Source organism: Tachysurus vachellii, chromosome 5 (assembly GCF_030014155.1).
Source record: "Tachysurus vachellii isolate PV-2020 chromosome 5, HZAU_Pvac_v1, whole genome shotgun sequence".
Lineage (NCBI taxonomy): Eukaryota > Metazoa > Chordata > Actinopteri > Siluriformes > Bagridae > Tachysurus > Tachysurus vachellii.
Window position 1 is genome coordinate 22,091,095 of NC_083464.1, and position 14,970 is coordinate 22,106,064.

Consider the following 14,970-nt stretch of genomic DNA (forward strand, 5'->3'; position numbering starts at 1 on the left):
CCCTGACAGACTCCACTTAAAGATTACACTTCAGGTAAGTATTAAGAAATATAAACCTTGTTTATTTTATATATATATATAATTTCTTAAACAAGAATTAGTCTCAATACTCAATATAATGAAAACATCAAAGAAAAATAAACAGAAAAGTTACATAAACAAATGTATTGCGTGGATTTCTTTGTACTGTCACCCAAACACAATTGCTTTCAATATATCCAGTACTGTATATAGTATAACACTTTAGAAAAGAAAACCCCCTTCTTTTCGTCAAAGAAAACTCTTATTTTCCTTAAAGTTCAAAATTCACTTAGAACTTCAGAATTAAATCACAACACTTAAATTGACCTTTTGAACACAAATACACTCAAAACAGTGAGAAAATAACAGTTCTCAATGAGCATTCACAATTTCACACACCAAACACTCAACTTAAAGTTTTAACTGTACCGTCCATCAAACCACGATATCCCAAAAGAACAAATAGGAAATACCAGTCTGTAGAATGATGAGTAGAAATACGTTGTCTTGACGTAGCGTGCGTTGCAATTAACTCGAGAGATGTAATTTAATTCCCTCTTTCAATAGCAGTATCCCGATGAATCGATCAAATGAATCACAAAGGAGTGAATAATAAACAATCACTCTTGAGACGAATCAGCTGAGATGTCGTTTGGATGGCAGGGTAAACTCAAATTCAAATCTTCTCAAAACAGTGCTCCACACCACGAACACACACAGCAGCCGACACTGAGCACCCACGAGCGTGCTTGCAGCTAGCATAAAGTTGCTGCCTCACTCCAGCGACGGCTAAACTTCTCAGGAACCAATCGACCCAAAACGCAGTCCTTAACTGTGTAGAACTTACAGTCCACAAAACAGTGCTGTCCTTTATCTGACTAAAGCTCCGATCTAATTTAGTTCTCTTAAAGAAATTTTATAGAACAGCTTCTCAGACATGACACAACACTCACTTCTGCTAACCCTTTTTCTTTCTGCTGCGCGCTCCCTTTTTTTCCACACTCGCCACACGCATGAAAACCAGTCTGCTCGTCAAAATAAAAGTCTCTCAAAAATAATTACTATAAAAATAGGTACCGTTACATAATAACTTCATTGACCGTTTTTGTTGTTGTTTTGTTTTGTTTTTCTTTTGCTCTTTTGTAATTAGTGCACAGGATATGTGGGTCTTAATGAACAAACCTGTAAAACCAGACACTCTTCCCATACCAGAAATCAGACCAAGATCGTTCCAAGAAGAAGCAGTTTTTGCCCTGTATAGTGTTAGTTATAATGTTTTAAAAATACCTTGCAACACTGCTTAAATATCACAGGTAGGTAGAGGCATGGGTTGTTTAGTTAGTACAGATCTTCTTAAAAGCTGTTTCCCTTCCTGTTTCCCTCCAGAGGAACCTTTGATCATTTACAAAGCCTGTACAATTATTTCATCATTTACGAAGTATGTCAAATCATTTATGAAGCTTTAAAGGCTCTAACACAAATAAAGCCACTTAAAAGTGTGTTGAAATGAGAGAAAAACTCACACATTAGGCTAGATTGTCAAAATAATACCCAGACAAATCAGAATCTACTGTATTTAATAAGGTCACCACAAGAGGTCACCCTCCGTCTGATTGTCCAGCACTTCTCTACTGGACCTACCATCATTTCTGTAGTGGCACCAAGGTGGTGGAATGATCTTGCACTGGCTCTCCAAACTGCTAACTCATTGACTGATGTCAAACAACGTCTAAAGACCTACCTCCTCCCAAAGTACTTAAATTAGTGCTCAAGAGTGGTCTGTGTGGTTTTCTTTTAATTCTTCTTTTTTTCTAATTACCTTTTAACAGAGTGATGGTATTTTTAGTTCATGGCCTAGTGAACCAGTATTGATGTATTTATTGACACAGACCAAGGGCATCTGCTAAATGCTGTAAATGTAAATGTAAAATCAGTGGATGTGCAAAAGTGCAAAAAGAAAAGCTGTTATCAAATAATTAGTCACATGCAAGACCCAGCCATAATTAATTTGGTATTAGCACAAGTGAACACACTCAGTTCTGATATTCACTATATAGACAAAAGTATGTGGACAACTGACTGTCTGTCACACCTGTATGCGCTTGTTGAATATCCAATTCCAACTTTGGATGCCGAGTTAATAATACTGTCTCTAAGACCTGTTGTCTACATTTACGTCTCTACTTACTTCTGATAACTTCACATAAGAGACAAACTCTAATCTTTACATTTCTGAAGTTCTCAAATCCAGTGATCCACTTTATAAACTCACAGTATTTTGCTTTTTATTTACACTATGAAATACTATTAATCCTATGTACAATCATGCATACAAAACAAAATTTAAAAAAAAATCATAAAAAGTCACAAATCATTATGTACATTACAGACTTACGAAAAAATCCTATACAGAGATACAGAACAAACAGCAGGTTTAGAATAATTCAGAAGAAATAATATCATTAAGTAAGTACAATATATGGCCAAAAGTACGTGTACCATCATACACGTATGCTTATTTTGAACATCCCATTCCAAATGAATCCTCTCTGGGAAGGTTTGTTATTAGATTTTGGAGTGTGGCTATGGGATTTTCTGCCGCATTAGTGAGGTTAGGTACTGGTGTTGGCTGAGGAAGCCTGGTGCACAGTCACTTTCTAGTTCATATCAAATGGTTTAATGGAATCCGCTCAGGGTGTCATACTGGAATAGGATTGCGATAGACTCCTCAGTTCCAGTGAAACCAAAACTTAATGCTACAGCATACAATTACATTATAGACAATTGTCTATTGCAGTGGTTCTCATTTAACAGCAAACTTAATGATGATATGATCTTCTGCTCAGCAATGGAGGGAACAGAAGAGATATTTTCACCAAGCTGGACACCAAAATAGTAGAAATGGGATTTCATGGGATAAATCATGGAGCAGCTGCAATGGCAGGTAAAAACAAAGGACTTAAGTCCAAGGTTCTAGAAGTGGCTCCTCACATTGATCCTCACTTGATCCTTAGTTTAACAGTGTTCTGAATTATTCAGTCAGAATTGCATATAAATCACACAAAATCTCATCCAGCAATCAGCAGACTATCAGGTCAAGTCACGACTTACCGAAAACTGATGGTTATAACAGGTAGTGCACTCAGGTAGTCAGCTTTATGAGCTGCATGAGAGTGCACTCATTGTTAAAAGACTCAAAACTGAGATTTTCCCATCATCTGCCACATCCAGATTGGTTGTCAAATCCTGTTGCACATGTTTGCATGTATATTTGAAAGGCTGAACATGTTGAATCTGATATTACAAGGGCCAAACACAAACATTCTGACAATGAATGACAAGGTTGCTGCATTCGTGAAAAAGCTGGAAAGATGGGCTAAGCGGTGAACAGGGTATTGTGGAGATGTTTCTTGAGCTAGAGGAGCAACAAGAGGAGAGTGGACTGAGGATCAGCAACCTGAAAGCACATGTCACTGGTCATCTCCACTGCCCGTTGGAACAATTATCTCTCAAAGGAGACACGACCACAGCTGTATGACTGGATACAACAACTTTTTTCTGAACATAGGACTCATCTCCCCACAAACCTGGAAGCTGCTTTGCTGGAGTTGTCCAGTGATCGAACATTAAAAACTTTATTTTCCAGTTCTACACTGCCTCAATTTTGGATGGCAGTGGCAGAATAATAGCCCAGAAGGCCGCAAAGAATTTGGCAATGGATGTACTGCTCCAATTCAAATCTACATATTTGTGCGAGGAGATTTTTCCCCGCTGTTACATATATGAAAAAACCCTTAAGATCACAGATGGAGCTTGGAGCTTCTTAATTATCGTTCAAATGTATTGAAGTAAATATTATTAAAATGTGAATGGACTAAAACAAATAGTTTTGTTTAATTTTTGTGTATTCTGTGGCAGCAAGGGTCATGAGTTCTTGTCATTCTTAATCTAGGGGTCGTTATCTTAAAAGATTGAGAACCACTGGTCTATGGGGAAGAACCACATATGGGTGTGATATAATGCAGGTATCCTCAAAATTTTGGCCATGTACCATGTCATACCTTTTATAAAACTAAAGACTTTATATAAAACTTTTTATCGCAAAGAAATGTTGAGTAGGTTATAAATAAGGTACTATATGTATCTTTATTCCTTTATTCCTAAGTACCTAAATTAATCGATTTAAAGTTAAATCAAATATATTTGTTTTTCTGATTACATTAAGACCATATTTTAAGCTATAACTTCATTGTTGTACACATATAGTTCAACAAAAATACATTATATTTGCGAGGTGTAAGATACACTATGAGTACTATGAGGATAAATAAACTACATGTAGTTTTTGTCAAAGAGATATAAGTATGTACTCCTTTCTAACGGTAATCACTAATACTTTGTAAATAGAGTTGTGCGTAAGATTCTGCTACATATGACTTTGCATGACACAGATGCTTATAAAAATACAGTGACAGTTAGTGGGAAACTTGGGCATTTACAAGGGCATAGTATGCTCCTTGTTTGGCAATTAGCTGGCTGTGTGTGCCCTTCTCAACCACCTTGCCATTCTGAATGACTGCAATGATGTCAGCGTTCTGGATAGTGCTCAATCGGTGAGCGATGACAATGCACGTGCGGCCCTGTCGAGCATCATCCAGAGCTTTTTGCACAATCTAGATCACAGCAAAGAGAGGAAACAATGATAAGAAATTGTGAGTTCCTGGGCATTAATAAAAACCTTATTAAGCTTCGTCCTTATCAGAGTCATTTTTCTTGTTTTGTCTTGTTTTGTTTTCCAGTTGAAACCATTTCACATGAAAACTTTGCAGGATGTTTAATATGTTGTAAATCCAGTATTAAACAAAGACAAAGGCAAAGACAACCAGGAACCTCTCACTAACCTTTTCACTCTCGGTGTCCAAGGCTGATGTAGCTTCATCCAGTAGCAGCACTTTAGGTTGTCTGACCAAAGCTCGAGCAATCGCTATCCTCTGTTTTTGGCCACCAGACAACTGAGCGCCTTTATCTCCCACACGTGTGCTGTATTTCTAAAATGATATGAAGTATTTTGTCCATGATCATGATCATAAACTTTCAACAAAACAAATCAAGTATAAATGGGAAAACAGAGAACAGATGCAGAGTTGACTTGTTTTTCGCTAGTGCGCTTGAGGTATGTTTGCTAGCTCACCCACTTTACTTTAGATATGAACAAATAGTGACTTTTTTCACCTAGCTAAACAGTGTAAATATGTAAAGTCATTACATAGGCTAGATATTGCTGAATATTTCTAATTCTAATTCTATTTCTTTAAATGCAGTTTTCTTATTACTAATGGATGTTCTATGCCAGGGGGAATCAAATTCAAATTCTACTTGCGTCATAAGCTAAGAATTATTACATGTACATTATGATGAATTATAATACAGTATTATTCTGCAAACTGAAAAATAGAATAGGATGTATAAGTATTTAATTTCATGTGTGTGTGTGTGTGGGTGTGTGTGTGTGTGTGTGTGTGTAATAATATAGCTCAATAACTATTGTTATTGAAATTTTCAAGAGGTAACATTCCTTAACAACTTTTTTAAATAAATGCCCACTTATATGCAGGCACACACATTCTCTCCCATTCTAACAGTAAAAAAAATGCGCTGGTTAAATGATACTTAAATGTACCTCTGGCAGGCTAAGAATAAAGTCATGGATATTAGCATTCTTAGCAGCCTCCTCAATCTCTGCCTGGCTGACCGCATGGCTGTTGTCTCCATACTGTATGTTCTCAGTAATGGTGCAATCGAACAGGATGGGTTCCTGAGAGACCAGACCCAGCTGAGAGCGAAGCCAAGCAAGGTTCAGTTTCTTAGTGTCCACCCCGTCCATTAACTAAGCAAGAAATGCAATAAGCAATGCAAATAGTTACAACATCTAGTACAGTATCTTTTTTAAAATCGAAATAGTCATATTATTATATTACACAGAGATACACATAGTTGATATGACTGGCTGTAATTCTGTAAGTAAATATTACAAAAGTATTTCTATGATCCCAACTCACCACATGCCCACTGGCAGTGTTGTAGAACCGTTCCAGCAGCTGAACTGAGGTGCTTTTCCCACAGCCACTGCCTCCCACCAGTGCCAATGTCTGCCCTTGAGCCACCGATATGTTTAGGCCTTGCAGAATCTTTGTGTTTGGACGTGTAGGGTACGAGAAGTGCACATCAGAGAACTCTATGTCTCCCATAAAGTTTGTCTAAAAAAAGAGAAGGAACTTAATAATTCCATATAAAAACTGTACAGTAGCAGCACTGAGCTGCTCTAATAAACTAATATAATAAGGAATATAATGGGTTTGGATCTTTATAGTAAGTCAAAGGCCAACAACTATGATATTTCACTTACTGGTTTGTCTCCTGCCTCACTGTAGATGTCAATCTCAGGGACTGTGTCAAGTAATTTTAAGATTCTCCCAGTTGCAGCTTTACCTTTGGCAAAGTCTGGGGCAAATGAAGAGGTCTGGCCAATGCTCATGGCGGCAAAGACAATAACAGAAAATACCCTGTTGAAAAAATTAATAATCAGTATTCTGTTTGAAGACTGCAGCAACAAAAGTCTAGTTGACACGAAATACTTTCCAAATTGTACTTACAGGCAAACATTCTCATATTCAGTGTAGCAATGTGCAATCAGCCAGGCACCAAAACGGAAGACCGCAGCATTAACAAAGAAAGGAATTGCTTGGGAAATGGCAAAGGTTAGTCCATAGATAGGTGCTTTACATAAGGCAGACCTAAAAAAAAAAAAAGTAAATGTAAATTTGTAAAACCAGACATTAAACGAATGTTTAAAAAATACAGATGTGACAAATAAAAAGTCTATTTGGGGTATGGTGTTCACAGACACCAGATTTCAATTCAGCCTGTTGGAATATTTGGGACCTTCATTACTATAATCAGCCAATATAACTGAAAGGAAGTTTTTGAGAAAAATGATGTTCATCCCTTTAGTACAGTTCCAGAGATTTGTATCTATACCAAGCACAATAAAGCTGTCTTGGCCCAAAGACACCTTGTGAGTCTTTTTTATTTTTCACTTTAACTTGTCACTTATATACAGATATATACAGACGACAGACTTGTCGTCTGTATATATCAAATAAGTCAAAGTTTTGTTTTTCTATTTGTTTTGCACTAAAGAAAAGAGTACTGTAATTAATTTGTACCGATATGGTTTACTGAGGCTCTCATTAAACTTTTTGTAGAAGACATCTTCTCTTGTTAACCCAACCACCGTCTTAAAGTTTTCAACAGCTTCTGTGGATATCTGTGGAGCATAATGAGTGAACATTAATGTAAACTGGTGTTTTATTTGCAGTGGCAATAAGAAACCTCACTGTAAAAGACCTGTTTCTTTAAATTCTGTTTGATTGAAGGTAGAAATCAGGTTTCAAGAATAAGATGGCAACATTAGTTTAATACAAAATCCTATTGAGAAAGTTGCTACATCCGCTAAGAGGCAAAAAAGAACCATAGTCTATTCGTTTTAGTATTCTTATAATAATATTAGTAATATAATAGTGTACCTTGGCAGACATTTCTAGTGCACTCTGATCTTTGGAAGCATGACCTCCTAGAGCTCTCATTTGGATAAAATGGGACCCAATAAGGAACGGTACACAGGAAAGGATAAGAAGGGTTAGTTGCCAGCAATAAATGAAGGCTATGATCACAGCAATGCCTAGGGAGCAGACAGTGTTGCTGGTCAAACCCAGTCTAGATCCTGCTGCCTGAGAGAGAAATTAAGAATAAGAGAATAGTGATAGTGAACATATTCACATGAACATTTCCTATGTCACTCCTTGACCTCTTAGTATTACTGGTATTACCTTTTAACTCATAGTAGATACTGAAAAACACATTTTTAACATTTTTATTATAACTGAGTAGTAGGCCAGGAACTTTAAAGGTTATAAAGACTTAATGATGAGTCCTTATGATGGCAAATCACTTACCCCTTTAACCATTGATGCGTCTGTTGCTAGCTTAGTGGTTAGGACTCCTACTGCATTGTCGTGGTTATCAAACCAGCCAACGTCCTATAAACATGTAAACAAACTTTACAAAGTAGCCTCCTTTGAGTATAACAAGATTTTATCATTTTGTCTTCTAGTAATATATAATACGGTGTAGAAAAGTGTTGGCATACCTGTCTCAAAATGGCTTTAAATGCCTGACTCCTCAGTCTCATAGTTAAAATTTCCCCAGACTTGCCAAACATGTAGCCCTGGAAATAGTGACTTCAGTATTTCAAATAGGAAAGGTTTAAAAAATCTGAACAGTAAGTAATAACAAGATAATGTGTTAAGTTTGAAATAATGTATTATTTATTAATACATTATTTATAAGGTATTTATTCAAGTGCACCTGTAAGAAATAGGTGATAAACGACACAGCTCCAAGCAGGAGAAACAGAAGGGAGAACATCAGAGTCTTCTGTCGCTTCACTTCAGGGTCAGACTCAGCAAATACCTACACATTAAAAAATCCATTAAAATGCGATTGAAGCTACATTTTAAAATGGAAAATAATGTGCCCTTGCACCAGTCTACTCACTATGCATGAGTCATATGCATACAAACAACAAATCTGTTGACAAGTACTGTAGCAAACACAAAGAAAAGCAGCTACTCACACCAATGATTTTGGCAAAGAGGATAGCCACACAAGGGTAGACAGCTCCTCCCACAATGCTGGCCAGTATACCCACTGTCAGGTAGGGCCACTCAGGTTTGTTCAGAGCCAGAATTTTGGTGAAAGGGACATCTGCAACCTTTTCTTTCTCCTGATAAAGAGATGAATTTTATTTAATAGTATGACTAAATTGTATTATTATAATACTGTATTATTAAAGTTATTATGCAGGCCATTATTCAATCGTTTCATTTTGATGACTGTGTGTATGACAATATTGAAAATTAAACCAGCACATGACAAACAAACTGTGCTTTAACCATCTTTGTAACCACAGCTATTGTGCTACAGATTGTACCTTCTTCTCTTTCTTAGATTTAGACTTTTTTGACTTCTTTTTTTTCTTTGAATTCCTTTTTGATGATCTCGTTGTGCTACGTCTTATTGAATTTCTCTCAAGTCCACCGTTTTCTATCGTGACTTCCAGAAGGTTGTCAGGATTTTTGTACGTTTCTCCCGTTCCATCATTATCATCATCATCATCAAAATCAAAATCGTCAAAATCATCACCATCATCATCATCATCATCATCTTCTGGACTTTTTTGTGACTATATAAAATAGGTAAATAGAAAAGACAGCATTAAAGAACACAGTTCCTTTTACACAGTGACTGTGTCTCTAATCAGAGGGGAAGCTGCGTGAGTACCTGCTGTGTGACAAGAGAGTAATAGACTCCTTTCTTTTTCATAAGCTCCCTGTGAGTGCCGAGCTCCACCACTTGACCATCATTGAAGCCAGCAATTAGATCAGCAGTACGGATTGTGGACAACCGGTGAGCAATCACTATGGTGGTTCGCCCTGCTCTTGCCTGAGAAGCAAAAATCAAGAATTGTCATGACTTAACCTGAATTATTTATATGCATTAAAATCTCTCAAAATGGTATGTGGAGTTTTGGGAGTCTTACTTTATCTAAAGCAGCCTGGACAATAGCTTCACTCTGTGTGTCCAGGGCTGATGTTGCTTCATCCAGCAAAAGAATTTTGGGGTCTTTAACTAAAGCACGTGCAATGGCAATCCTTTGCTTCTGCCCACCACTGAGTTGTGCCCCACGCTCTCCCACCATGGTGTTCAGCTTCTGCCTCAGAAAAGCAAGTCAAAACATTGATGTAGTCTTTAAATTAAACTATTTATTTTAAGTATTATAAAATTCTATCTAGATAGATAGAAGCCTGAGGCCCCTAAAGCAGTATTTATTTGGTACTAATATCATGTAACTGCCTTATAACACTGTACAATGTAATTGGGGTCATAGAGAAAGAATCTCTTACCTCTGGTAGTTTGGAGATGAATTCATAAGCATTGGCCTCTCTCACTGCCCGTTCAATGTCCTCTTCAGTGGCATCCTCCCGACCATAACGAATGTTCTCTGCAATAGTGGTTCCAAAGAGTACAGGCTCTTGGCTCACAATGCCAATGTTTTCTCTCAGCCAGCGCACATTTAGAGTGCGGAGATCTCGACCATCCAGGGTGACCTGTAAAAATGGATGCACTAATCAGAGCAAATAACCAAACAAAGAAGTCTGAATGCTTAATCTCCAAGATTCACAAGACCTCTGATTTCAGGATACTTACCTCTCCTTGATCTGGATCATAAAACCGTTGCAGCAGTTGAATGGTGGTGCTTTTCCCACAACCGCTGGACCCCACCAGAGCAATTGTCTTTCCACGGGGTACTTTTAGATTTATTCCCTGCAGGATCTATGACAGGACACAATACGTGTAAAGCAGAATAATAGCACTCCTCTTTTTAATAAGAAAGCTATTCAAGGTCATATTATTTACCTTAACATCCTTTCTGGAAGGGTAACTGAAGTGAATGTTTTTAAATTCAATGTCACCTTGAACACTGTCTGGTTTGTATCCTTCTTTTGAACTGCTGTCAATGGGACGAGGCTATGATAGAAAAGAAGAGCTAAGTAAGTCTCTTATTTGATGAAAAAAATGTAAATAGTTTCTTTTCTTACAAAGCTTATCATATAATGTAAATGATTATTAAAAGGTTTAAATAAAAAAAGAGCAAGTAGGTACCATATCGATGGTGTTGTAGATCATATATGCAGCACCACAGGCTTTAGCAACACTCTCCAAGTTGGGAGCTCCCTGACCCAGAGAGAATGCTCCAATCATCACTGAGAAAAAGACCTAGAGAAAGAAAACACCATCTTAGACCATCCATCTTAATATGAATTTATAGTAGAACACTGTAAAACAGAAATGGCTGGTACATGTTGTAACACATTCCAAACTCACAGTGAGGACTTTTCCAATGGAGTAATTTTCTGGTTCATCCACAGAAAGCTTTGTGCCATACCAAAACGCCAGAGCATACGTTCCTAATATGAAGAACTGTGTTAGTCCTAGTGAAACATTTGTGGTAATAGCTTTCTTCACTCCAAAGCTCTTTGCATCTGCCAAGTTAGTTTTGTACCTAGAATAAAGAAAATGATCATTAAATGTCATTTTGGAAAGAGTGTTTTTTTCAGCTTATAAACACACTGAGCCTTTGAACACAGGAGCATATGCAATAGGTTCTTACTTTTGCAAAGCCTTGTTTTGGCCATTGAATGCAATGACTGTCCTAATGGCCACAAGTATCTCCTCAGCCACAGCTCCTGCTTTAGCATAGGCTGTCAGCTCTTTAGTCGTAAGAGTTGCAAGAATCTTAGTGTGAAAAAAATCATGATTATAATATATAATTATATACTGTCATTAGGTCAGTGAAATCGACACACCTTATAATATTTTATATCTTAATATATATCTTAATATTTTCTAGTAGCAAACTGTATACACCGTAGACCATGCACCAGCTGAACCTGCCAGCAGTGGGCTCACTGCCAAAATGACCAAGGTCAACTTCCAGCCGTAAACAAATCCAACAACCAATCCTGTAATAAATCTGCAGAAGAACTGCACAAATATAGAGATCTTGTCTCCCAGGCCATCATTGACTGTGTTTATGTCACTGTTGTGGTCAGAAAGAAAAGTCATATTGTTGAGAGAGCAGTTCCATTACTCTAAGCTTTAACAAACAATAATCCTAAATGTTTTGAAATGTTCAGTAGAGTGTGAAACAACGTTGTTTCTGGACAGTGGGCCTGATCATAACCTACTCTGTGAGTCGAGTGTTAAGTTCTCCAATGGGATGCATGTCGAACCATGTCATCGGTTGATGGAGGATCGCATGGAAGTACCTCTCTCTGATCCGCTTGGTCTGTCTAGTGGCCGTCAGTACGAATAGCATGACTTGGAACATTCCAACGAGCAAGACTGCAGCCCCAATACCAACAAAGTAATAAGCATATCTGTGTGTGATTTAATAAGAAAAAGATGTTCACTTCCAGAGTATCAGCAAAAGAGATTTTTTGCTGATGATATCATGATTAAGAAATGAGTGACAGTCAAATCTAATAAAATAGAAGGTAAATGAATTCTATTCACTTTGTCATTGATGCTTCAATGTCTACTCCTGGTATACGAACACATTCTGAAGGATTCAGTGTAGAGTTAAAGGTGAGGTTTCCTGTAAAGATTCATGCAAATTGTAAGCAACTTCCATGATTGTTAATGTTATAATATGCATTGACATGGTTGATGAATATGAAATCTGACAGTTTTTGATTACACTGAATTTTCATGACAATGACATAGAAATAGTTGACAAATCAAATAAAAAAAACAACATAAACTGGTTTAGTAATGTTTTGGGTCAACATAAGCCACGAGAGGAGCATCACTGCTTGGCATAAATACAAGTCCTGGGAACTGTACTGGAGAATGAACAGCATGCTTTTGAGATATTATCTCAGCTGGTGTTTTTATGAAGGTGAGGGAGAGCGCTGTATAACACTGCTACAAAATCTCTCTCAGGTGCTCAATTTAGTTGAGATCAAGTGACTGTGAAAGCCATAACATATGATTTATATCATTTGTTCACTGATCAAAATATTCAGTGGGCCTTCATGGCTGTGGATCATGGCATCCTTCTCATTTAGGAGAGAAATGTTTTATCATAGGATAAAAATGAACAAGTGTCAGGGATCAGCGCGGACTTTTGGACACGTGCTAATGTTTTTGTTATTGTCACGTGTCTGCCCCGCCTTCGTCTGCTCATCCCTGTCCCCACACCTGTTTCCCATCGTGTGATTGACTTGTGTGTGTTTGTGTGTGTGTGTGTATATATGTGAGCCGGATTCATTAGTTTACGTTAGTTCCCCGTGTCGTGTGGATATGTCTGTTTTCCTTATGTATTAAACCCCTCTCTTTTGAAGCTATCCTGCGAACGGGTCTGTCTCCTTCCTTCCATAACCGGGGGCTTGACAAAAAGATTGTATTGATTTGCAGTAATGTTTCTCTCTGAGAGAATCCATGCATCAAAATGTCCCACACCATTGACAGAATTACAAAGTTTATCTTTAATTTGTCACCAATCTGTATACATAAGCTCTTGACTGTGCAAAGCTTTGTAATATACAATATAATCTAAAATATACTGTATACATTTTTTTTTATTTTGTCACACATCTTTAACTGCCACTGTAGGAACAATAGATATAAGGAATAACTGCCTATTGGTAAGTGCTTCCAGACAGTTAAAGACAGACCATGCTTCATAGATGAAGCTCTATTTCAATGAAGGTAAAAGGTGCACCTTACCTACCTGTAAAATTGAACTTTTGTCCACTTTGTACAAAGCTGTCAGTCATCTGTCCAAACACAATACACATTATGGGCAGTGAAGCACCATGAACAGCAGCACACAGAAGAGCAATCAGCATCAGGAAGACCTCTGGACAGGTGGCATAACGAAACTGTAATAACAAAAGAACCCAGGCAGTCACAAACATTTCAGTGTTTTATAAAATTCAGTGATAGCTGTATATCTGTGGCAAATATTCCCTTACCAACTGGAAAAGCCCAACTGATTTTACCGGTTCCTTTGGCTTATCAGACTTTTTTTTCTTAATCCTTTAAAAATACAGTGATAATGGATACTTGTTTATTATATTGAGAAATGAATTATAATATTCATTTTGTAGAGGAAGAATAAACGTTCCATAAAGAAATTTTAAAATATAAACATAAACTTGATGTACTTCTTGGTCTTTGATTTGGATTTGAACTCTTCCTGTGGAGGACTCTCTGGGTTCTCATCCTGTGTTTTCTCATCCTGTGTGAAAGCCAAGTTGATATGGCCAACAGGAATCTCCTCTGTGAAGGAAAATGGTGTGTTCTTTTAAAACCAATTAGTTATCTAATGGGACAGACATCTGCAGGAGCGAGATATATTTATATCAAATTTATTCATGTAGTTTGCATAACAACCGGGAGTGGAATGAACGTACCCTGTCGGTCTGGTTGAGGTTCTGCATTCTGTTCCTCTCTCATAGTTGCACAATGGTATGTATCTATTTGTTTTATAATAAACTATATAACTATATAAATTTCACTGTTACTAAGCTGTTTTATTCTCCTTACAGATTAAAAGATGTTCAATGTGTTCGCGCTAGTTAACGCAAAGGTAGCAGCACATGGAAAACATACTCATGCTTATGTAACAAGAACTCTGACATATTACGTCAACTGTATACAGGAATAAAAATCAGCTAATATTTTTATTGTACACGTTCAGATGAGATAAAGGCAAACATTTCTGCAGAGTACTTTAGTGCTGTGATTTCTTTTCTTGTGTTAACGAACAAGGTTTATTTTGGAAAATAATCATTTAAATAAAGAATAAGAATTAATTAGAATGCTGCAGTAGCTGGTTTGATGACAAAAGTCAGGTAACTCCTGATTTTCAGTGTAACACGTTTTTTTTTTTTTCAGTTTCAATTCTTCAAAAATGTGCTACATTGAATTTCGCAACTTGAAACCTGTTTCTTAAACTGTCATGCTCTAAATACAAGAATATATATAATATTTGTGTATTTTGTGTGTTATTTAAATATTAGTTTCACTAAATTGTGCAGTGAAGTATATGTTGCACAGAAGAAATTGGGAAGATTATTGATTGATTATACAGTACTGTTGTATATCCTGTTCATTGGCCTGGTCAGTTATCAGCAGGCAGTTTTGCACGTGATTTTGTTTGCCTCAGGTGGTAGTCAGTGCTGCTAGCTGCAAGGTTTTTGAATACATTTTTGAATAATTTTGACAGCTCATGCAAGCTTTATATAAGACAAAATGTAT

At 37.0% G+C, this 14,970-nt stretch overlaps 1 protein-coding gene across 1 annotated transcript; it reads right to left on the minus strand.

Moving 5' to 3' along the window:
* Positions 1-2,289: 2,289 nt before the first annotated feature.
* On the minus strand, positions 2,290-14,198 carry LOC132845995 (ATP-dependent translocase ABCB1-like). The gene is made up of 28 exons (XM_060870474.1): positions 14,124-14,198; positions 13,875-13,989; positions 13,683-13,746; positions 13,439-13,589; positions 12,220-12,301; positions 11,892-12,083; positions 11,572-11,743; positions 11,315-11,439; positions 11,029-11,206; positions 10,807-10,920; positions 10,561-10,671; positions 10,351-10,476; positions 10,047-10,250; positions 9,683-9,853; positions 9,424-9,585; positions 9,074-9,325; positions 8,717-8,866; positions 8,449-8,553; positions 8,231-8,308; positions 8,037-8,120; positions 7,608-7,811; positions 7,248-7,348; positions 6,675-6,815; positions 6,428-6,584; positions 6,081-6,278; positions 5,702-5,908; positions 4,923-5,069; positions 2,290-4,694 (listed from the first exon to the last, which is right to left on the minus strand). The coding sequence occupies exons 1-28, from the start codon at positions 14,164-14,166 to the stop codon at positions 4,497-4,499; spliced, it is 4,032 nt and encodes a 1,343-aa protein (XP_060726457.1). The 5' UTR covers positions 14,167-14,198; the 3' UTR covers positions 2,290-4,496.
* Between the last annotated feature and the right edge of the window lie 772 nt (positions 14,199-14,970).